Below are 25067 nucleotides of genomic sequence, written 5' to 3' on the forward strand. Positions count from 1 at the left end.
GATTTTGAAATGTTCAAAATCTTTTGACGACCCTGATATGACGCTGGCAGTCGCCGAAAAAAATCGCCAAGTGGGACAAGCCCTTTAAAGAGTTTGGATTAGCGACTAACAAGGCAATATTTCATAAGTTCATGTGATAGCTGCAGAATTAGGCCATTCGGCCCACCAGAGCCATCTACGCCATTCAATCATGGCTGATCTATCTCTCCCTCCTAACCCCCATTCTCCTGCCTTCTCCCCATAACCCCTCATCAAAGTCTCTTCATATCGGACGCTTCCTGAGAAAGTGCGCGTTCTGAGATTCCCAGGCTCCTGAATGAGTGCCTGTTCAGCTCATGAAGTGGGTGGCCTGCACAGTGTTGCTTAACTTTTAAGCACAGCCTCTCCGTTGAAATGCATCTAGAACCGAACTAAGGAGAGTGACGGGAAGAGTCAAGAACAAAATACATCCAAGATCAGAATGTCTTATATAGATTCTTTATTATTGTTATAAATATTGTCGAGAGAAAATAGATCTCTTTAACACAAAGACTGCATAGAAAATCGTTTCATCAGAGGTTAACGTATACATGTAAAGTCCAGAGTGAGGTCAGATTTTGATAGGATATTGTCTATTAATATATCACACAAGCAGCCCAATGAAGGGTCATAATATTTAGGCAAATAAAACTGAAATTATACCATGCTGTCGTATGATAGTGTGTTGTTACATCAGAAGGCAGCAGGGAGCACGGGTTAGGGTGGGTGTCAGGGGTTATGGGGAGAAGGCTGGAGAATGGGGTTAGGAGGGAAAGATAGATCAGCTGTGGTTGAATGGCGGAGTAGACTCGATGGGCCGAATGGCTTAATTCTGGTCCTGTATCGTATGAGCTTATGAGGAAACAAATGCATTTAAATCTACAGATACACCAAAGCCAAACAAAAGTGTTTCAAAGCACTAGTGAAACATAACCTTTGAAATGGTTCTACATCTGAGTTACTGCCAGGTTGGAGAGTTTAGTTTAGTTTTAGAGATATATAGTGCGGCAACAGGCCCTTCGGCCCACCGAGTCCACACCGACCAGCGATCCCCGCACATTAACACACGCACATGGGGGGCAATTTTACGTTTACACCGAGCCAATTAACCTCGAAACCTGTGCGTCTTTGGAGCGTGTGAGGAAGCCGAAGATCTCGGAGCAAACCCACGCAGGTCACGGGGAGAACGTGCAAACTCGGTAAAGGCAGCACCCGTAGTCAGGATCGAACCCGGGTCTCTGGCGCTACAAGGCAGCAACTCTACCGCTGCGCCACCGTGCCGTCCTCGTTCTCTGAGAGTGGTGTGGATCTAATGCTGACTACCCTGTTATTATGGTTGGTTGCCATGACGTGCATGCTTCATCCTACATTAGGTGCAGGATGGGGTGAGAAGGCAGAAGGAGCAGAGGACATTTCCACTAGTTGGAGAGTCTAGGACTAGGGGCCATCGTCTCAGAATAAAATCATAAACCTGGAGAAAGGAGATGAGGAGGAATTTATTTAGTCAGAGGGTGGAAAATCTATGGAATTCATTGCAATAGGCGGCTGTGAAAGCCATGTGATTGGCTATTTTTTACGTCAGAAACTGACAGAGTCTTGATTAGTGCGGGTGTCAGGGGTTATGGGGAGAAGGCAGGAGAATGGGGTTGGGAGGGAAAGGCAGATCAGCCATGATTGAGTGGCAGGGTAGACTTGATGGGCCGAATGGCCTAATTCTGCTCCTATCACTGCAAGGAGGCTGTAAGATACAAACACATTTGCAAACGTCTGGATACAATAAACAGAAAAGCAGTGGATGCATGTCAAAGCAAAGAAAGTGTTTCAAAGTAACAATGACACCTTTGAAAATGCTCTGTAGGTGAGATGCTGCAAGGTTAGAGTCGTTTTGTATTATGGGCTTGTCCCACTTTTAGGCGATTTATTGGGTGACTATCAGGCGACTGCTGCAAAATGTTCAACATGTTGAAAATTTTGGGGCGACACTGACAATTTTTGTTGCCGTAAGTTGCCGTCACGTGTCGTGGGTGAACTCCATTACAACCAGTCCCGGGCTGTCGCCTAAAGAGTCGCCTAAGTGGGACAGGGCCATTAACGTGTATGTATTCGATTGGTTTCAGAAGAGAGTGACAGGGTGCATGTAATCATTTTGTATCAGAGGACATGTGTATTCCAAGTGTCTCACTTTAAGTGTTTCAGTTAAAGATTCACTTTGTTGAAATGGTTTTTTTTAAGTAGGGATATTGCCCCTTCCCTGTGTGGCCCCCCTCTTCTACCCCCCCAGGGGACTCGCAGACACTAAATAAATCCCTGGCCGTTTGGAACAAACAGAAATAGACAAGGTTATAAACACTCACACTGCTCTGGTTTCACTGTGTGGGAGGCAGCGACACTTTCTGACCACTGACTCACTCATTAAACTATTGCATGTGTTCATCGCAGCTTGGTTTTGCTCGTGCAAGTCTCCTTGTAACTGGCACTGCGTGGGATAATGTTAACTGCGTGTTTCGAGATCTTGATGCGTGTTGAGTTTTAGTTTGGTAAATGCAGCACGGAAACAGGCCCTTCGACCCATCGAGTCCACGCCGACCAGCGACCCCTCGACACTCAGCTTTATCCCACACACTAGAACCAATTTACAATTTTACCAAAGCCAATTAAGCCTACAAGCCTGTACGCCTTTGGAGTGTGGGAGGAAACTGGAGCTCCCGGGGAAAACCCACGCAGGTCACGGGGAGGACGTATAAACTCCGTACAGACAGCGCCCGTAGTCAGGATCGAACCCGGGTCTCTGGCGCTGTGAGGCAGCAACTCTACCGCTGTGCAGTGTGTACGTCCATGGGTGCGTGTGTGTGTTTGTGTATATGTGCGTGTTTGTGTGTGCATTTATTTGTCTATGTGTGTGTTTGTGTGTGCGTGCGTGTGTTTATGTGTGTATGTGCGTGTTTGTGTGTGCGTGCGTGTGTTTTGTGCGTGCGTGTGTGTCTATGTGCGTGTTTGTGTGTGCGTGCGTGCGTGCGTGTGTGTGTTTATGTGTCTATGTGCGTGTTTGTGTGTGCATGTGTATGTGTGTGTGTGTGTGCGTGTGTGTCTATGTGCGTGTTTGTGTGTGCGTGCGTGTGCGTGCGTGTATGTGTTTATGTGTCTGTGCGTGTTTGTGTATGTGTGCGTGTGTGTTTATGTGTCTATGTGTGTGTTTGTGTGTGCGTGTTTGTGTGTGCGTGCTTGTGTGTTTATGTGTCTATGTGTTTGTTTGTGCGTGGGTGCGTGCGTGAGTTCCCCGGACCTCTGTCAAGGCACTCGGCAAGATGAAAGGCAGAGATTATAACATGTACGGAGTTTGCACGTTCTCCCTGTGCCTGCGTGGGTTTCCTCCGGGTGCCCCAGGATTCTTCCCACACTCCAAAGACGTGCAGGCTTGTGACTTAATTGGCTTGTAAAATTGTCCCGAGTGTGTAGGACAGACCTCGTGTATGGGAGATCGCTGGTCAGCACCGACTTTGGGCTGATGACTCTATTTCTACGCTCTATCTCTAAACTAGAGTCCTGACCCGAAACATCGCCTGTCCATTTACACCCCTGTTGCTAAGTTCTTCCAGCACTTTGTTTTATGCACAAGATGCCATCATCTGCAGTTTTGAATAGTCTGCATTTAAACTCTTCATTAGTTAACAACTTACAATTTAATCTTTGACGGCCACAAACAGCTGGCTGGAATAACTCAGCGAGACAGGCAGCAGCTCTGGAGAGAAGGAATGGGTGACGTTTAGGGTCTTGACACTTCGGTTTAAACCAGCACCTGCAGTTCCTTCATACACAGTGTAACCTTTTATTTTTAGTGTGTTTAAAAATTCTCACGGGGTTTTACTGAGAGCAAAGTGTAGTTTGTTAGTTGTTGCCCAGACATACAACAGTGTTAAAAGGCAGCCTACGATAGTGTTCGGACACGCCTGCAAGAATATCACTCTGTAAGTTTAAAAAAACTACAAAGTGCTGGAGTGACTCAGCGGTCGGGCAGCAGCTGTGGAGAACGTGAATAGATGACCTTTCAGGTCGAGACCCTTCTCCAGTCCCCACCCGAAACATCGCCTATCCACGTTCTGAATGGCGCAACGTGCTGGAGTTGAGGGCATGTCTCACTAGGGCGTTATTGGCGCGTCACGCGGGTGGCGGGAGAAGATCTTGTACGTCCCAAAATCCTGGGGCGCCGCTCGAGACCGCGCGTCACTGCCTACGTCACCAGGCACCATGCGCGTGTAATATGCACCGTGCGTGACGCGTATATGATGTCGCGTAAACGACACGCAAGTGGGACAGGCCCTTAACTCAGTGGGCCAGGGAACACGTCTGGAGATCACGGATAGGCGACTTTTCCAGCACGGGGTCTTTCTTCAGGCCCAACCCTGAAACGTCGCCTATCCATGGCTCTCCGGGAATGCTGCCTGACCCGCTGAGTTACTCCAGCACTTTGTGTGTGTGGGGAGGGGAGGGGAGGGGGGGAGTTTCCCCATAAACCAGCATCCGCAGTTCCTTGTGCCCACTTGGATCTGTGCTTCCTCGCCGCACGCGTTCTTGCGTAAGAAACACGTTCTCACAGCCCCCTCTGTAAGCACCGGGCCTTGCGTTGTGAAAGGCTTGGGAGTGGTCACAAAGGGAACTGCAGATGCTGGAAAATCGAAGGTGGATGAAAAATGCTGGTGAAACTCAGCGGGTGCAGGCAGCTTCTATGGAGGGATGGAAATAGGTAACGTTTCGGGCCGAAACCCTGAAGGGTTTCGGCCCGAAACGTTGCCTATTTCCTTCGCTCAATAGAAGGGTTATGGTCCGAAATGTTGCTTATTTCCTTCGCTCCCTAGAAGGGTTTCGGCCCGAAACGTTGCCTATTTCCTTCCCTCCATAGAAGGGTTATGGTCCGAAACGTTGCCTATTTCCTTTGCTCCCTAGAAGGGTTTTCGGCCCGAAACGTTGCCTATTTCCTTCGCTCCATTGAAGCTGCCTCACCCACTGAGTTTCTCCAGCATTTTTGTCCACCTTTAATATTGGGAGCAATGCCTTAGATTCAGATTCAATTTTAATTGTCATTGTCAGTGTACAGTACAGAGACAACGAAATGCATTGTCTGCAGCAGACGTTGGAAACTAGACCTTCTGCGGCTTTTGAGTGGGGCTCTTGAAGGGGTGGAAGTGGAGGCCGGCGAAGAACACCTGGTACCTGTGCTTCCACATCAGGTAGCAGCCCAGCAGGCAGACCAGGGCCAGCACCAGGTTGAGGACCACCTGCAGCAGCAGGAAGAGCCTGACGGTGCCGGTCACCACCTCGCAGTCGGAGACGTCGCGGTAGAGGAAGGCGCGGGCGATCTCATCCTCGGGGTCCTGGGTGCAGGCGCAGTGGTCCGGCTCCATGTGGCAGCTGAAGCCGCTCATCTGATTCAAGTGGTCTCCAGCGAAGGCCACGGCTGAGACGCTGAGGATCAGGCCCAGGGTGCAGAGCAGGAAGTACACCAGCTACGGGGGAGGGGGGGGGTAAGGAAAGCACATGGACTTTACTCTGTTGCAGCGGCATCACCTCCCAACCTCAATATTCAATGCCCTAAACACAACACGATGCTCTAAATATGGCCTCACCAATATAACTGAAATATGACCGCCCACCTTCTATACTCAGCCCGAGGCTGAAGACGGCGCAGTACTCATGTGGGGGTGGCTGGGACGGTGTTCTGGCGGTGGTGGCCTGAGTCCGGGGTTCGGCCGTGGGCCAGCGACTGCGTCTGCGTCTGCAGGACTGGCGGGCGGCAGCTTCAACCACCCCGGGCCGCGGTGTTTGAGCCGCGGGACTGTTCTTAACATCGCCCGGGGGGGTATCGCCCCATCGCAGAGGGAGAAGAGGAGGGAAGAGACTGCAGACCTAAGACTTTTGCCTCCATCACAGTGAGGAGATGCTGGGTGAACTCACTGTGGTGGATGTTAATATGTGTTTATTGTTGTTTTATTTTATGGTATTATATGTATGACTGCTGCAATTTCGTTCAGACTTCGGTCTGAATGACAATAAAAGGTTATCTATCTATCTATCTATCTATCTATCTATCTATCTATCTATCTATCTATCTATCTATCTATCTATCTATCTATCTATCTATCTATCTATCTATCTATCTATCTATCTATCTATCTATCTATCTATCTATCTATCTATCTATCTATCTATCTATCTATCTATCTATCTATCTATCTATCTATCTTGCTCCGGCTCCGGATTTTTCTTGAGGTTTACTCCTGGAGCTTTTTCCATGACTGGATAAGGCCACAAGGCAGTGGAGGTTCTAAATCAGAGCGTTCCCTCTCCGAGATGGACTGCCTTCCCAGGCTGACGAGCCCCATCTGCCCGAGACTCGTGGGGGCGGGAGCGTCTACCTTCCCGTGCCGGTCTATAGCACCTGCCCACTGCCCAGTCCACTGCCCCACTGCCCACTGCCCAGTCCACTGCCCAGTCCACTGCCCACTATCCACTGCACAATGCAGTGATGAAGAAGGGTCTGAAGAAGGGTTTCGGCCCAGAAACGTCGCCTATTTCCTTCGCTCCATAGATGCTGCTGCACCCGCTGAGTTTCTCCAGCAATTTTGCGTACCTTCTATACTCAATAGTCTGACTGATGAGGCCAAAGGGGCCAAAAGTAGTTTTTGACCACCCTATCTACCACTTTTGAGAAACTATGTACCTGCACTACTTGAGCTGAGATGGGGCATCTTGGTTTGCATGGGCTAGTTGGGTCAAAGGGCCGTTTCCATGCCTCAGGACTCTATCACCCGATAGACTGACTCAAGAAGGCAGCTTCTATAGTTAAGTATCACCACGCTCTGGGCTGTGTCCTCTTTACCCTGCTGATGGTGGCAGGAGGTTCAGAAGCCTGAAGTCCCTCATCACCAGGTTCAGGAAGAGCTGCTTTCCCGCAGCCATTTCTTGAACTGACCTGCACAACCCTAATCCTACCTCAGCCACAGAACATTATGTCCAAAGAAGGGTCTTGACCCGAAACGTCACCCATTCCCTTCCCTCCAGAGACGCTGCCTGTCCCGCTGAGTTAGCTCAGCAGGACAGGCAGTTCAGTTTAGTTTAGTTTAGTTTAGAGATACAGCGCAGAAACAGGCCCTTCGGCCCATCACGTCCACGCCGACCCACGATCCCCGCACACTAGCACAATCCTACACACTTGAGACAATTTATAGTCATTTAGTTTAGTTTAGAGATACAGTGCGGAAAGTGTGCAGTGACCATTGTGCAGTGAGCATTGTGCAGTGGGACAGTGGACATTGTGCAGTGGGTGCAGTGGGCAGTGGGCAGTGTGCAGTGAGCATTGTGCATTGAGCAGTGGGCAGTGGGCAGTGGACAGTGCAGTGAGCATTGGGACAGTTGGAGCAGTGGGCAGTGGGACAGTGGACAGTGGGGCAGTGGGACAGTGGGACAGTGGGGCAGTGGACAGTGGGCAGTGGCAGTGGGGGAGGGGCAGTGGGCAGTGGGCAGTGGGGTGGTGGGGCAGTGGGCAGTGGGGCAGTGGGGGTGGGCAGTGGGCAGTGGGGCAGTGGGCAGTGGGCAGTGGGGCAGTGGGTGGGGGCAGTGGGGAGTGGTGGGGCAGTGGGGGAGTGGTGGGGCAGTGGGGGTGGGCAGTGGGGCAGTGGGGCAGTGGGGCAGTGGGGCAGTGGGGCAGTGGGGCAGTGGGGAGTGGGGCAGTGGGGCAGTGGGCAGTGGGCAGTGGGCAGTGGGGCAGTGGGGCAGTGGGCAGTGGGGGCAGTGGGGGGCAGTGGGGCAGTGGGCAGTGGGGGAGTGGGGCAGTGGGGCAGTGGGGCAGTGGGGCAGTGGGGCAGTGGGGGCAGTGGGGCAGTGGGGCAGTGGGGCAGTGGGCAGTGGGCAGTGGGGCAGTGGGGAGTGGGGCAGTGGGGCAGTGGGGGCAGTGGACAGTGGGCAGTGGGGCAGTGGGGGAGTGGGGCAGTGGGGCAGTGGGGCAGTGGGGGCAGTGGGCAGTGGGGCAGTGGGGCAGTGGGGGGGCAGTGGGGGCAGTGGGGTGGCAGGGGCAGTGTGGGGCAGTGGGGCAGTGGGGCAGTGGGGGCAGTGGGGCAGTGGGGCAGTGGGGCAGTGGGGCAGTGGGGCAGTGGGGCAGTGGGGCAGTGGGCAGTGGGGCAGTGGGGCAGTGGGGCAGTGGGGGCAGTGGGGGGGTGGGGCAGTGGGGCAGTGTGGGGCAGTGGGGCAGTGGGGCAGTGGGGCAGTGGGCAGTGGGGCAGTGGGGGCAGTGGGGCAGTGGTGGGCAGTGGGGCAGTGGGGCAGTGGGGGCAGTGGGGGCAGTGGGGCAGTGGGGCAGTGGGGCAGTGGGGGGAGTGGGCAGTGGGGCAGTGGGGGCAGTGGGCAGTGTGGGGCAGTGGGGCAGTGGGGCAGTGGGGCAGTGGGCAGTGGGCAGTGGGGCAGTGGGGCAGTGGGCAGTGGGGTGGGCAGTGGGGCAGTGGGGGCAGTGGGCAGTGGGCAGGGGCAGTGGGGGCAGTGGGCAGTGGGCAGTGGGCAGTGGGGGGGGCAGTGGGCAGTGGGGCAGTGGGCAGTGGCAGTGGGCAGTGGGGCAGTGGGGCAGTGGGGCAGTGGGCAGTGGGGCAGTGGGGGCAGTGGGGCAGTGGGGAGTGGGGGGGGGCAGTGGGCAGTGGGGCAGTGGGGCAGTGGGCAGTGGGGCAGTGGGGCAGTGGGGGCAGTGGGGAGTGGGGCAGTGGGGCAGTGGGGGCAGTGGGGCAGTGGGGCACAGTGGGCAGTGGGGAGTGGGGCAGTGGGGAGTGGGGCAGTGGGGGGGCAGTGGGGCAGTGGGGAGTGGGGGTGGGCAGTGGGGCAGTGGGGCAGTGGGGCAGTGGGGCAGTGGGCAGTGGGGCAGTGGGGTGGGCAGTGGGCAGTGGGGGAGTGGGCAGTGGGGCAGTGGGCAGTGGGCAGTGGGGCAGTGGGGCAGTGGGCTGTGGACAGTGGACAGTGGGCAGTGGACTGGGCAGTGGGCAGTGGGCGGGTGCTATAGACCGGCACGGGAAGGTAGACGCTCCCCACCCCCACGAGTCTCGGGCAGATGGGGCTCGTCAGCCTGGGAAGGCAGTCCATCTCGGAGAGGGAACGCTCTGATTTAGAACCTCCACTGCCTTGTGGCCTTATCCAGTCATGGAAAAAGCTCCAGGAGTAAACCTCAAGAAAATCCGGAGCCGGAGCCCCTAAGGCAGTTTAACCTCGCTCTGGCAGCTCCTGCGATGGCGCTGGTGCCAAACTGTAACGGCCCTGCTGTTCCTTTGGTTCAATCAGCGACGTGGAGAAGGGGGGACGTGCTGCATGGGCAACAGCCTGTCCTCCAAATGACATCGCCCAGGCTTGCATCCGACAAACAGGATGCATCACCCATGGTCAGTCATGACCGAGAGGGGGCTACTACAGTGTGGAAACAGGCCCTTCGGCCCACCACGTCCAAGCCAACCAGCGACCCCCACATACTAACACTACCCTACACACACATTTATACCAAACCAATTAACCTACAAACCGGTACGTCTTTGGAGTGTGGGAGGAAACCGGAGCTTCCCAACTCTATAAGATCACCCCTAATCCTCCTGTGCTCTTAAGGAATAGAGTCCCAGCCGGCTCAACCTCTCCCTATAGTTCAGGCCCTCGGGTCCTGGCAACATCCTTGTCAATCTTGTCTGCGCACTTTCCAGTTTGACAACATCTTGCTAATGATATGGTGCCCAAAACTGAACACAATACTCTAAATGCGGCCTCACCAATGTCTTATATAACAGCAACATGACCTCCCAACCTCAATATTCAATGCCCAAAACACAACATGGCCTCACCAATATTTTATATCTGAAATATGAGCGCCCAACTTCTATACTCAATGGTCTGACTGATGAGGCCTAAGTGCCAAAAGTAGTCTTTGACCACCCTATCTACCACTTTTGAGGAACTATGTACCTGCACTTCTTGAGCTGAGATGGGGCATCTTGGTTGGCATGGGCTAGTTGGGTCAAAGGGCCGTTTCCATGCCTCAGGACTATATAACCCGATAGACTGATTCAAGAAGGCTATTCTATAGTTAAGTATCACCACCCTCTCTGGGCTGTGTCCTCTTTACCCTGCTAATGGTGGCAGGAGGTTCAGAAGCCTGAAGTCCCTCATCACTAGGTTCAGGAACAGCTACTTTCTTGAACTGATCTGGACAGGTTCATGAACTGACCTGCACAACCCTAATCCTACCTCAGCCACAGAACACTGTGTCTGAAGAAGGGTCTCGACCCGAAACGTCACCCATTCCCTTCCCTCCAGAGATGCCGCCTGTCCCACTGAGTTATCTCAGTATTTTTTGTTTAGTTCAGTTTAGAGATACAGCACGGAAACAGGCCCTTCTGCCCACCAAGTCCACGCCGACCAGCGACCCACGCACACCAACACTATCCTACACACACTAGGGGCAATTTACATTTATTTAGCTTAGCTTAGTGTAGTGCAGTTTAGTTTAGTTTAGATTAGAGATACAACATGGAAACAGGCCCATCGGCCCACCGAATCCGTGCCGACCAGCGATTCCCACACATTAACACCATCCAACACACACACTTGGGATAATTTACATTTATACCAAGCCAATTAACCTACAAACCTGTACGGCTTTGGAGTGTGGGAGGAAACCAGAGCTTCCCGGAGAAAACCCACATGGTCACGGGGAGAACGTGCACACTCCGTACACACAGCACCCGTGGTCAGTATTGAACCTGGGTCTGTGGCGCTGTGAGGCAGCAACTCTACCGCTGCGCCACCGTGCCATCCAGTACTGTTTAATGTTCCCTTCTGCAGGGAGCGGAGCAGCTGACAGGCCCGTCATCTGACAGAATCATGGACTGTTCTTGATTAGTAAAGGCATCACAGGCCACGGGGTTACAGGGTTAGAGTCATGGAGTGATACAGTGTGGACACGGGCCTTTCAGACCAACTTGCCCCCAAACGGCCAACATGTCCCAGCTACACTAGTCCCACTTGCCCTCATTTGACCCATATCCCTCTAAACTTGTCCTATCTATGTGCCTGTCTAAATGTTTCTTAATCATTGCTATTGTCCCTGCCTCAGCTATCTCCTCCGGCAGCTCGTTCCATACCCCCACCACCCTTTGTGTAAAAAAGGTATCACTCAGGTTCCTATTAAATCTTTTCCCCTTCACCCTAAACCTATGTCCTCTGGTTCTCGATTCCCCGACTTTGGTCAAGAGACACTGTGCGTCTCTACCTGATCTATTCCTCTCATGATTTTGCCCAACTCCATAAGATCACCCCTCATCCTCCTGCGCTCTAAGGAATAGTCCCAGCCTGCTCAACCTCTCCCTATAGCTCAGGCCCTCGGGTCCTGGCAACATCCTCGTCAATCTTGTCTGCTCACTTTCCAGTTTGACATCATCTTGCTAATGACATGGTGCCCAAAACTGAACACAATACTCTAAATATAACCTCATCAATGTCTTATATAACACCACCATGACCTCCCAACCTCAATATTCAATGCCCAAAACACAACACGATGCTCTAAATATGGCCTCACTAATATTTTATATAACTGAAATATGACCGCCCAACTTCTATACTCAAGACTGATGAGGCCAAAGTGGCAAAAGTAGTTTTTGACCACCCTATCTACCTGTGATACCACTTTTGAGAAACTATGTCCCTGAACTGCTTGAACCCTCTGATCTACACGACATCCCAGAGTCCCTACCATTCACCGCGCAGGTCCTGGCCATGTTGGACCACAAAATATAACACCTCACATTTCTCTGTTTTAAATTCCATCGTCAACCACTTCTCAGCCCCCCTGGCCAAGCGTGCAAGATGCTGCTGCAACTTTTGAAGATTTGTCACCTATTCACCTACTGTCCCATCTGCTTGCTGACCCAACGTAGACAACATGACACCTGACTTGTTGGCCTGTAGGGCGGCACGGTGGCGCAGCGGTAGAGTTGCTGCCTCACAGCGCCAGAGACCCGGGTTCGATCCTGACTACGGGCGCTGTCTGTACGGTGTTTGTACGTTCTCCCCGTGACCTGCGTGGGTTTTCTCCGAGATCTCCTGCATCCCCCCCAACACTCTAAAGACGTACAGGTTTGTAGGCTAATTGGCTTGGGATAAATGTGAATTGTCCCTAGCGTATGGGGATCGCTGGTCAGTGCGGGCTCGGTGGGCCGAAGGGCCTGTTTCCACGCGGTATCTCTAAACTAAACTAAATTGAACTAAGAACTTCATCTAACCGTTCATTTCTTTGCTCAAGATTCCAGCATTTGTGGTCTCTTGTGTCTCCAGCTTAGACAACTCCTGCCTCATAACATTATAATGGCTCTTATTTAAATTCTGGTTCTGATCTGATGATGTTTATTCTCCAACTGCACTTGGAATGCCATCATAGTGTAGCCACTATGGGTTAATAGACAATAGACAATAGGTGCAGGAGTAGGCCATTTGGCCCTTCGAGCCAGCACCACCATTCAATGTGATCATGGCTTATCATCCCCAATCAGTACCCCGTTCCTGCCTTCTCCCCATATCCCCTGACTCTGCTATTTTTAAGAGCCCTATCTAGCTCTCTCTTGAAAGCATCCAGAGAACCTGCCTCCACCACCCTCTGAGGCAGAGAATTCCACAGACTGTGAGAAAAAGTGTTTCCTCGTCTCCGTTCTAAATAGCTTACTCCTTATTCTTAAACTGTGGCCCCTGATTCAGGACTCCCCCAACATCAGTAACATGTTTCCTGCCTCTAGTGTGTTCAAGCCCTTAACAATCTTATATGTTTCAATGAGATATCCTCTCATCCTTCTAGACACCAGAGTGTACAAGCCCAGCCGCTCCATTCTCTCAGCATATGACAGTCCCGCCATCCCGGGAATTAACCTTGTAAACCTACGCTGCACTCATGCAATAGCAAGAATGTCCTTCCTCAAATTAGGAATTAATGTGCGGGGATCGCTGGTCGGCATGGACTCGGTGGGCCGAACGGCATGTTTCCGTGCTGTATCTCTAAACTTAACTAAATCTACAAAAGCCAATTGACCTACAAACCTGCACGTGTGTGGAGTGGCGAGGAAATTGGAATGCAACAAAAGCCTTTGTTTCCGTGCGATCCAGTCAGCGGAAAGACTACACATGATTACAATCGAGCCATTTCCAGTGGATAGCATAGCTAAAGTAAAAAATGTTGCTGTCGGAGTAGCGATTTAAGTGTGTGGAGCGATTGTAATACGTGATTGTAGATCTGCTTCCGTGGCAAGCACGCAAATAGTCGCCTGGGTTGGGCTCCATCTTGGAAACAAGCAGTTATCAACCACGTATGTAGGAAGGAACTGCAGATGCTGGTTTAAACCGAGGATAGACACAAAATGCTGGAGTAACTCAGCGGGACAGGCAGCATCTATGGAGAGAAGGAATTGGTGACGTTTCGGGTCGCGACCCTTCTTTCTCTCCAGATATGCTGCCTGTCCCGCAGAGTTACTCCAGCTTTTTGTGTCGATCTCATGTTTGTACGTTAATTGGCTTGTATAAATGTCAATTGTCCCTAGTGCATGTAAGATAGTGTTAGTGTGCGGGGATTGCGTGTCGGTATGGACTCGGTGGGCTGAAGGGCCAGGTTCCACGATGTATGTCTAAACTAAATTAAATCCAGGTTCCTATTAATTCTTTCCCCCGTCACCTTAAACCGAGACCCTTGTTCAGACCAGCGTTAATGGGTGTCACACAATCCTGGGTTGGTGCTGAATAGTTTGACTTGATACCAAAACCACGTCAGTCATCCATTACCTTCACTATAAACTGGCGAACCGTCTGTTCATCGATCTCGTACGTAACGCAGAATATGTACAGCCCAAGCAACGCAGCCACGCACATCTGCAAATTAAAAATTATAATCAGTGAACTATTTACAAAGTCATTTTTTAATGTAGTTTATTAAACAGCCTCTTTCCTCCTTCTCAGCTAAATATTAAGTTTAGAATTGGGTGGCACGGTGGCGCAGCGATAGAGTTGCTGCCTTACAGCGCCAGAGACCCTCATTCAATCCTGATCACAGGTGCTGACCATACGGAGTTTGCACGTTCTCCCCGTGACCTGTGTGGATTTTCTTCCTCCCACACTCCAAAGACGTACAGGCTTGCAGGTTAATTGGCTTGGTAAATGTAAAACTTGTCCCCAGTGTTGGTAGGAGAGGGTTTAATGTGCGGGCATTGGTGGTCGGTACAATCTCGGGGGCCGAAGGGCCTGTTTCCGCGCTGTATCTCTAATCTAAACTAAATAAATATCAACACTTTACATGTGTCAAATATTTACTCTGCTTCCATTATGTGGACTGGGAAAACAATATTTCTAAAGTACCGATTGATTGAAAGGTACGGCATGGAAACAGGCCCTTCGGCCCACCCAGTCCATGCCGACCATCGATCACCCGTTCACACTAGTTCTCCGTTAATCCCAATTATTCATCGGCCCCCTGCACCATTTCCTGAGGGCCAACTACAAACTACAAACTCTCACCCGGAGGAAACTCACGCAGGTCACGGTGAGAACACGCAAACTCCACACCCAGACAGCACCCGAGGTCAGGATCGAACCTGTGTCACCAGCACTGTGAGGCAGCGACTCTACCCACTGCACCACTGTGCTGTGCTACTAATCTACAGGGACATTATTCTGCAACGGAATCTGCTTAGTACATTAATGGTGCCCTTTGTAGAATGTACGGGTCAGTCTACGCACATCTATCTGGCAATTTGGGTGCATGCTGGCTTTTGAGTCTGATCGATGCTTGGCCTTCATAGACCAAGATGCAGTGTTATTTCTCACAGGCAGCATCCGAAGCAATCAATCCACATCCTGACCATGTGAAAAACTGATGAAATACATTCCTTGTGGCGCACATAATCAAGATGGACGCAAAGTGCTGGAGTAGCTCAGCGGGTCAGGCAGCGTCTCTGGAGAGAAGAAATAGGCAACGTTTTGGGTCTGAACCATTCTTCAGACTGAGCCAGACTATCTTCAGTTTAAACCAGCATCTGCAGTTCCTTCCTACACATTGTGTCTGCCCCACTGCAAACTCTCCTCAAGGTGGGCCTACATTGAAGAAGTTCTCCTCCTCACTCCGACAACACCCTCTCTCACTGCTCCCCCTCTGAGATGCCTCCTTCTCTCTCTGGCACTACAAAGCAATCTGAAGAAGGGTCCAGGCCCGGAAGTCTATTAGGACCGAGATGAGAATGTCTTTTTCACACAGAGAGTGGTGAATCTGTGGAACTCTCTGCCACAGAAGGTAGTTGAGGCCAGTTCATTGGCTATATTTAAGAGGGAGTTAAGATGTGGCCCTTATGGCTAAAGGGATCAGAGGGTATGGAGAGAAGGCAGGTACAGGATACTGAGTTGGATGATCAGCCATGATCATATTGAATGGCGGTGCAGGCTCGAAGGGCCGAATGGCCTACTCCTGCACCTATTGTCTATGTTTCTATGAAACGTCGCCTACTCCTTTTCTCCAGAGATGCTGCCTGCCTGCCTGCCTGCCCCGTTGAGTTACTCCTGCACTTTGTGTCTATCTTTGGTGTAAACCAGCATCTGCAGTTCCTTCCCACATAGTCAACGTGGTTGCCAGAATAATTTCAATTAAAATTCTTAACCTTATCTCTAAAAACGCCTGGACAATGAGCAGGGGACTTTGGATGGGGTGGTACCTCGGAGAGTTAGTAGGGATCTCCAGGCTGCGTTTTCTAGCGTAGGAAGTAACTTGTGGCACGGTGGCGCAGCGGTAGAGTTGCTGCCTTACAGCGCCAGAGACCCAGGTTCGATCCCGATCACGGGTGCTGTCTGTACGGAGTTTGTACGTTCTCCCCTGCGTGGGTTTTCCCCGGGTGCTCCGGTTTCCTCCCACGTTCCAAAGATGTACGGGTTTGTAGGTTAATTACCTTGGTATAATTGTAAATTGTCCCTAGTGTGTGTAGGAGAGTGTTAATGTGCGGGGATCGCTGATCAGCGCAGACTCGGTGGGCCGAAGGGCCTGTTTCCTCGGTGTATCTCTAAACTAAACTGCAGTTTACACCGAAGATAGGCACTAAATGCCGGAGTAACAGCGGGACAGGCAGCATCTCTGCAGAGACGCAAATGGGTGACGTTTCGGGTCGAGACCCTTCTTCAGACTGAGGGTCAGGGAGAGGGAATCTGGTCTGGAAGGGGTGAAAGAAAATGTAAGGTGTGAAACCGACAGAAATGGAGAATGGTCTGGAGAAGGGTCTCGACCCAAAACGTCACCCATTCCTTTTCTTTCCAGAGATGCTGCCTGACCCACTGTGTTACTCCCTTAGAATAGTTCATCGTTGGCTGAGGGGAAGCTTCAACGAGGCATACAAACAGTAAAATTAATCGGGCGAAGAGTGAAACTAGTCAGAGAACCAGTGTGGGGGAGGGATGGAGAGAGAGGGAAAGCAAGTTGGAGAAATCACTGTTCATGCACAAATATCAATATACCATTGGGTTTTAAGCTGCCCGTACTCTAGTAGTCCCTCAACTCTAATCACACTTGAACTATGATCGCTGGACATGTAGGAGGGAACTGCAGATGCTGGTTTAAACCGATGATAGACACTAAATGCTGGAGTAATTCAGCGGAACAGGCAGCATCTCCGGAGAGAAGGAATGGGTGTCGTCGAGCCCCTTCATCAGACTGATGTCATGGGAGAGGGAGAGACATCACCTTGGTGTGAGACTAGGACAATGTGAATAGTTCATTGTTAGCTGGGAGTTAGCTGCTTTTATTTTAATCTCTGCTCAAAGCAAACAGAGATAAAATGTAGTCGGAGACAGTAATGCCCCTGTCCCACTTAGGAGACCTGAACGGAAACCTCTGGAGACTTTGCGCCCCGCCCAAGGTTTCCGTGCGGTTCCCGGAGGTTGCAGGTGGTTGCCGGAGGTTGCAGGTAGTGGAAGCAGGTAGGGAGACTGACAAAAACCTCCGGGAACCTCATGGAAACCTTGGGTCAAGTCAAGTCAAGTCAAGTCAAGTCAAGTCAAGTCAAGTCAAGTCACATTTATTTATATAGCACATTTAAAAAACAACTCTCGTTGGCCAAAGTGCTTTACAGTTGTTATAAGAATAGCGCAACAAAGCAGACTACATACATATATACATGTAGCCCTCACTCAGAGGACGGCAGGAAAGGCTTGGGAGTATAGATAAGTCTTTAGTCTTGACTTAAAAGAGTCGATGGAGGGGGCAGTTCTGATGGGAAAGTGGGACAGGTTTCCTTAACCCTCTGTCCCACTTAGGAAACCTGAACGGAAACCTCTGGGGACTTTGCGCCCCACCCCAAGGTTTCCGTGCGGTTCCCGGAGGTTTTTGTCAGTCTCCCTACCCTGCTTCCACTACCTGCAACCTCCGGCAACCACCTGCAACCTCCGGGAACCGCACAGAAACCTCCATTCAGGTTTCCTAAGTGGGACAGGGGCATAATTAAGACTGGTCGGAGAACTGGGAAGGGGGAGAGATGGCGAGAGAGAGAGAGGGACAGCAAGGGTTAATTGAAGTTCGAGAAATCAATGTCCAAAGCGCTGGGGTGTAAGCTGACCAAGCGCGAACATGCAGCTTTGGACGGGCTGACACTGCAGATAATTAGTAAGGATCTCCAGGCTACGTACTTTAATATTCCCTTTGTGAGGCCCCTTACAAAGAGCCTGCGTTGGAAGTGAAAGTTGGCAATGCCTTTGTGCCGTAGGCAATGAAGTGAAAACCCCTACGGCCCTCCCTCTTCTTCACTTCCAGACCGCTGGCAATGGGGAGACTGATTTGCAAATCGAAGCGGACAAGAGGGAAGGTTTCTTGGCCATGTGGGAGGAAATGGTGCAAGATGGAAGTGGTTTAATGTTTGCTGTCAGGATGTGTGTGTGTGTGTGTGTGTGGGGGGGGGGTGAACAACACTACCGCAGTGGTTTAATATAACCGAGCACTGGCTGGTGCCTACCAGAACAGCACAGCACTAGAACAGGCCCTTCGGCCCACAACGTCCATGATGCCAAGATAAACTGACTTCAACTTTTAGTTTAAGAAGGAACTGCAGATGCTGGAAAAATCGAAGATAGACAAAAATGCTGGAGAAACTCTGCGGGTGAGGCAGCATCTATGGAGCGAAGGAAATAGGCAACGTTTCGTCCCGAAACGTTGCCTATTTCCTTCGCTCCATAGATGCCGCCTCATCCGCTGAGTTTCTTCAACTTTGACTTTAGTTTAGTTTAGAGATACAATGCGGACTACCGACCAGCGATCCCCGCCCGCACTAGCACTACCCTACACACACGAAGGATCATTTACAATTTTACCGAAGCCCAATTAACCTACAAAGCTGCGCGTCTTTGGAGCGTGGGAGGAAACCGGAGCGCCCGGAGAAAACCCACGCAGTCACTGGGAGAACGTACAGACAGCGAGTGTAGTCAGGATCGAACCGGTGTCTCTGGCGCTGTAAGGCAGCAACTCTACTGATGCGCCGCCGTGCAAAGATGCTGCCTGACCCTGCTGAGTTACTCCAGCACTTTGTGTCTTTCCATGGTGTAAACCAGCATCTGCAATTCCTTCCTCCACAATGAACTGCTACAATATTTTGCAAACACCCCTTTTAAGGCAAGCAATATGTCACTTGCCTTATCACAGACCAGCAGGTTGGCATTCATTTTGAACAGCCTAATGTCCCACAGCAATGTAGACCCTGCTACTGTTCAGCTATTCAGTATGAACCAGACTATACCACTGGGTTATTCTCACGATATTCTGGGGCTAGAGAGCAATTGAACCCAATACCCTCAAACCTTCAGTTATAGAGCTGGGAAACAGGCCCTTCAGCCCATCAAGTTCATGCCAGCCATCATGCCACACTAACCCGTTTTATTCAACCCAGGTTCCCCTTACTTCTCCACCCGAACTCCAGCAAACAGTTTACAGTGCCTATATTTTGTGCTGGAATTTTTTGGGATATGGGGGGGGAGGGGGATAAGAGCATCCGGAGCAAACCCACACGACCACAGGGAGAACGTGCAAACTCCACCCTGAAAGCGACTGGTCATTGGAGCTGCGAGGCAACAACTCTGCGAACTGCAACACTCTGCAACACTCTGCAAGACAGGATGAGAAATCGACTGGCTTCAACGGAGATCGCAAACCTGGAATTCATTATTTTTGCAAATGAGGGCAACACAAAACAAATGTCTATCTGCCTTTGACGACTAAATGTTACAATTTTAGCTATGAGGGGCTCGGAGCTGCAATGTGCAGGAAGGAACTGCAGACGCTGCTTCATAACGAAGACAGACACAAAGTGCTGGGGTCATCAGCAGGCCAGGCAGCACCCCTGGTGAGAAGGAATGGGTGACGTTTCGTATCGAGACCCTTCTTCAGCGTCACGTTTCGGGTCGGGACCCTTCTTCGAACTTTCCGAAGAAGGTTCCCGATCGGAAACATCACCCGTCCTTTATCTCCAGAGATGCTGAGTAACTCCGAAACTTTGTGTCCATCTTCAGTAAGATATTGAAGTGTGGCCTCTTCTGTAGAAACACAAATGAATTATCCTCGTCCCCTACTAAAGAGAATTCAATTAACATTTGTTGCCGTAATTTTATTTTATATTCGAAATATTCAATCTCCCAATGACTTTCATTATCAGGAGAGGTATGGCTTGTACTTCTGGCTTGGACTATATCACCCAAAGACAAATATTCCAAGTCAGCCCGGAGTGAGGGTGCCTTCACAGATAGTAAACTTAGATTTTGGATAAGACATGCAAATATGGTTCACTCCTCGTTGTGGTCTAGTTCCAAGCTCACATTTGGAATGAAAACAGGGACACATTCAGAGACTGACATCGAGTGCTGCTGGAGGGTCATCAACTCGGTGAAAGACGCTCTTTGGTCTGCCCGAGCGTTGCTCACCACCCAGCAGAGCGAATTTTCGCACTGTGTAAACATTGTATATATTTATTACTTGGACAGGGGCCACAGAGTGGCACGGGTGGGGGACTGATTGGTGAAATTTGACAAATGTAAAAATATTGTATTGGAAAAATTTGTATAGTCTCCGAAAATGTCGGATGAATTTTGTTTGTTTGAATGGTCCAGGAATTGTATATATTTATCAATTGAATAAAGTCTATTTTGAAATTAAAAAAAAAAAAAAAAATTTGGAATGAAAACTGTTTGTGCAAACTTGTAACACTCTATATAGCAAACTGATGACAGTTTCAATGGCAGTCTACACTATCAAGGGCACCTCATACAATATATCTGATCACCTACATATTATTTGCTGAATTAAAGATTATATCACCTATATATTATAAATATATTATAAATATATTATTAGAATATATATTACTAATATTCCCTATATTTCATTTGTCAGCTCACAGTTTAGTTTACCCACTGAGGCGAGTACACTAATATTCTACACACTAAATATTCAATGTTTAGACTTTACTTTAGATTTTAGAGTTTGGAGATACAGCGCGGAAAAGGGCCCTTCGGCCCACCATGTCAATGCAGACCATTGATCACCCTGTACACTAACACTCAGTGGGTAAACTAAACTCCTACAATTCTCCTAGGGACAATTTTACAATTTTTACCAAAGCCAATTAACCTACAAACCTGCACGTCTTTGGAGTGTGGGAGAAAACCGGAGCACCCGGAGAAAACCCACGCAGATCACGGGGAGAACGTACAAACTCCATACAGACAGCACCCGTGGTCAGGATCGAACCCGGGTCTCTGACGCTGTAAGGCTGCAACTCTACCGCTGCCCCCACAGAGTGGTTTTAGGATGGAGCACATAAAATAAAATCAGTGGCATTTTCTAGTGAAAATCTTCCAATTTACACATGTCAAAGCAATTTAGAATGCCTCATTCGACCACTGGGCAGTGGCCAGAGCAAAACCCTGTTCCCTTCCTCTTCCTAAACTGGCTAGTTTCAAGTTCAAGTGTTCAAGTGAGTTTATTGTCATGTGTCCAGGATAGGACAATGAAATTCTTGTTCTGTTTCAGTACACAGAACATAGTAGGCATTTACTATGTTTAACATTCATATTCAACACACTTTGTTTTAAAAACTATTTGGAGGAAATAATGGCAGAATGTATTTGAACCATGGTCACATATGGTTGGTGTTTACTGTTTTGAATTACTAAAAGTGTCTAAGTGCTCAATTAGTCAGTAGAAAACTGCAGGCCAGGCAGCATCTGTTGGAGGAAAACAACAGGCGACGTTTCAGGTCAGGGTTCCCGACCCAAACGCCATCAGTCCATTCCTTCCGCAGATGCTGCCTGACCCACTGAGTTCCTCCAGCACTTTGTTTTCTGCTCAAGATTCCATCATCTGCAGTCTCTTAGACAATAGACAGTAGGTGCAGGAGTAGGCCATTTGGCCCTTCGAGCCAGCACCGCCATTCACTGTGATCATGGCTGATCATCCACAAACAGTACCCCGTTCCTGCCTTCTCCCCATATTTGTATGAGCCCTATCTAGCTCTCTCTTGAAAGCATCCAGAGAACCGGCCTCCACCGCCCTCTGAGGCAGAGAATTCCCCAGACTCACCACTCTCTGTGAGAAAAAGTGCTTCCTCGCCTCCGTTCTAAATGGCTTACTCCTTATTCTTAAACTGTGGCCCCTGGTTCTGACTCCGCTGTCTTTAAGAGTTTTATCCAACTCTTGTGCCTCTGTTTTACTGGAATGAGGGCTTGTCTAATGCAGGATGTTTTTTAAAGTGGGTGAAAGTAAGCGCAAATGTACACCAAAGAGAGACACATTTTCAGAAACATTACCATTGGTGACCAGTGTGACATAATCAGAATGTTCTCTGAATTACAGAGTATTTAGCTATGAGGAGACATTGAACAGACTTGGATCATTTACACTGGAACATCGGAGGTTGCAGGTAGACCTTGATAGAAGTATATAAAATTATGAAGATAGTTGAGTTAGAGATACAGCGCGGAAACAGGCTCTTCAGCGCACCGAATCCTCGCCGACCAGCGATCCCCGCACAGTAGCCCTATCCTACACACACTAGAGACAATTTACAATAATACCAAGCCAATTAACCTACAAACCTGTACGCCTTTGGAGTGTGGGAGGAAGCCGGAGATCCAGGACAAAACCCACGTGGGTCACGGGGAGAACGTGCAAACTCCGTGCAGACAGCAGCCGTAGTCAGGATCCAACCCGGGTCTCTGGCGCTGTAATGGCAGCAACTCCTGTATAACACTGCGCCACCGTGCCGCCCTAACAGACACAACTTTTTTTCCCAGGAAGAAAATGTCAAAGACAAGAGGACACAGCTTTACGGTGACAAGGGCAAAGTTTAAAGGACATGTGAGGGCATGTTTGCTTTAAAGTCATGGCAGTGGGTGCCTGGAACAAGCTGCCAGGGGTGGTGGTGAAGGCAGATACAATAGTGCTGTATAAGAGGCTTGTAGATAGGCACATGGATATGCAGGGCTGAAGGGCCTGACCCTGTGCTGGACTGTTCTATGAATCTAGGTGAGAGGGGCAACGTTTAAATCTGGTGGTGAATCTGTGGAATTCATTGCCACAGAAGACTGTGAAGGCCAAGTCAATGGATATTTTTAAGGCAGAGATAGATAGATTCTTGATTAGTACGGGTGTCAGGGGTTATGGGGAGAAGGCAGGAGAATGGGGTTAGGAGGGAGAGATAGATCAGCCATGATTGAATGGCGGAATAGACTTGATGGGCTGAATGGCCTCATTCTGTTCCTATCACTTATGTACTTGAATTTAAAGGAAATGTAGGGGGCAAGTTTTTTTTACACAGATCCTGGAACGCACCTGGCACAGCGGTAACAGTTGCTGCCTAACAGCGCCAGAGACTCCGGTTCGATCATGACTATGGGTTCTGTCTGTACGGAGTTTGTACGTTCTAACTGGGATCGTGTGGGTTTTCTCCGGGTGCTCCGGTTTCCTCCCACACTCCAAAGGCTTACAGGTTCATAGGCTAATTGGCTTCGGTAAAATTGAAAATTGTCCCGTGTGTGTGTGGGATAGTGTTGGTGTACGAGGATCGCTGGTCGGCGCGGACTTGGTTGGCAGAAGGGCTTGTTTCTGCGCTGTATCTCTAAACTAAACTAGAATGAGTTGATACAGTTATATGAGTTTCTCATTTAAAGAGAAGAAATGGGTGACGTTTCAGGTCGAGCCCCTTCTTCAGTCTGAAACGTCACCCATTCCTTCTCTCTGGAGATGCTGTCTCACCCTTTGAGTTACTCCAGGATTTTATGTCTACCTTCGATTTAAACCAGCATCTGCAGTTCTTTCTTACATAGAATGAGTTTAACGTGGCTTCATGCCATGCTCAGCAGGGATATTATGGGCCGAAGGGCCTGTTCTTATGCTGTATTCTAGTACTCATCTTAGATTCCGCGTGTAATTATTCGCGTGGAGCACATTGTCCCACACGGCACTCACAATGAATGCATCCCCTGTCTATGAACCAGCAGGATGCTACACAGCTTCTTCCCACAAGCAATAAAAATGTGTCCCCTCCCCATACACATACACCCCCACATCTAACCTCGCCCAAACTTTGACAGCTAGAAACCTGTCAAGTTAAAGTCACTGTTCGGTTTGAATGTCTGTTTTTAGTTCAATTTTAGGCGATTAGGCTATAAACCTGTAAGTCTTTGGAGTGTGGGGGGAAACCGGAGCGCCCGGAGAAAACCCACACGATCCCAGTTAGAACGTACAAACTCCGTACAGACAGAACCCATGGTTCAATTTCAATAAAAATAGATTTATGATAATTTTTAAGTTGTATGTATTTATTAGTTGCACTGACAAAAAGTGATGAGAAACAATTTCTTCTACTCGGTGAAATGACATTAAAGTTAACACTGACCACTGAACAAGCGGCAGTGTCGCCATTTGAACTTGTTTACTTGGATGAGAAGTCACTTGCCAAATGCAAACGCCCCTCGCTCAAACGTTGCCTCTCTGCTAATGCCCACACACACCCACACACACACACACACACGGGCTCAGCAATCTTGCTGGAAATCTGTTGGCTTGCATGCGAAGCAATGTTGGGAAAGACAAACAAAACAGCTTACAATGATGCCGACCCAGTAAGGGGTGTCTCTGGTCAGCAAGGAGGAGCTGAGGGTCATCATGATGAAGGCGAGCACGGTGATGGTGATGGCCAGCAGCAGTTGTGCCAGGGCGACGAGTAGCGGGAAGCGGCAGCCGCAGCATTTGTGCGGGTCTGGCTCCCTGTCCCTGCTGTCCCGGCCCGCCTTGCCCTTGCCCTTGTCCCCCGCCGCGCCGCCCTGCCGCCGGGCAGCCTCCGCGTCCTTGCCCCGCTCCTCTCCGCTGCTCGGCTTCTCCGCTCCCATTGCTGTCCTGTCCTGTCCTGTCCTGTCCGGTCCCGCTTGCTGGAGGAGTGGTGGTGGTGGCGGGGAGAGGGAGGGAGACGGGGTGGGGTGGGAGGCGAGGCGTTCTCACAACGTGTGCCTGGTCTGCACAAATATGGAAAGCATTTGCAATGGTCCCACATATAGATTCCCGTCAGTGGGGAGGGGGCTACTAGGGGGATTCTCGCACCCCACCAAAAACTGCACTTCCATTGCTGTAGGTTCACAAGTTTATAGGAGTAGAATTAGGCCGTTCGGCCCATCCACTCCGCCGTTCAATCATAGCTGATGGTGGACAAAAATGCTGGAGAAACTCAGCGGGTGCAGCAGCATCTATGGAGGGAAGGAAATAGGCAACGTTTAGGGGCGAAACCCTTCTTCAGCCTGAAACGTTGCCTATTTCCTTCGCTCCATAGATGCTGCTGCACCCACTGAGTTTCTCCAGCATTTTTTTTTATCTACCTTCGATTTTCCAGCATCTGCAGTTCCTTCTTAAACAATCATAGCTGATCTCTGCCTCCTAACCCCATTTTCCTGCCTTCTCCCCATAACCCTTGACACCCGTTCTAATCAAGAATTTG

General features: G+C 50.1%; 2 protein-coding genes across 2 annotated transcripts in view; one reads left to right on the forward strand and one right to left on the reverse strand.

Annotated features, from left to right (window-relative positions):
- The window catches only part of itpr2 (inositol 1,4,5-trisphosphate receptor, type 2), a 387486-nt gene that overhangs the window by 243051 nt on the left and 119368 nt on the right, over positions 1-25067 (forward strand). The gene's annotated exons all lie outside the window — the stretch shown is intronic.
- On the reverse strand, positions 3143-24572 carry sspn (sarcospan (Kras oncogene-associated gene)). Its single transcript, XM_055652817.1, has 3 exons — positions 24187-24572; positions 13852-13938; positions 3143-5519 (listed from the first exon to the last, which is right to left on the reverse strand). The coding sequence occupies exons 1-3, from the start codon at positions 24466-24468 to the stop codon at positions 5154-5156; spliced, it is 735 nt and encodes a 244-aa protein (XP_055508792.1). The 5' UTR covers positions 24469-24572; the 3' UTR covers positions 3143-5153.

This window comes from Leucoraja erinacea, chromosome 22, assembly GCF_028641065.1.
Source record: "Leucoraja erinacea ecotype New England chromosome 22, Leri_hhj_1, whole genome shotgun sequence".
Taxonomy (NCBI): Eukaryota; Metazoa; Chordata; class Chondrichthyes; order Rajiformes; family Rajidae; genus Leucoraja; species Leucoraja erinaceus.

Excerpts from the sequence above, each read along its gene's own strand:
- sspn (XM_055652817.1), bottom strand. The coding sequence starts at position 24,468 with ATGGGAGCGGAGAAGCCGAGCAGCGGAGAGGAGCGGGGCAAGGACGCG. Across the intron at positions 13,939-24,186 it reads CTTACTGGGTCGGCATCATT|ATGTGCGTGGCTGCGTTGCT; the intron begins GTAAGCTGTTTT and ends TTTAATTTGCAG. Across the intron at positions 5,520-13,851 it reads TTCGCCAGTTTATAGTGAAG|CTGGTGTACTTCCTGCTCTG; the intron begins GTAATGGATGAC and ends CCTCCCCCGTAG.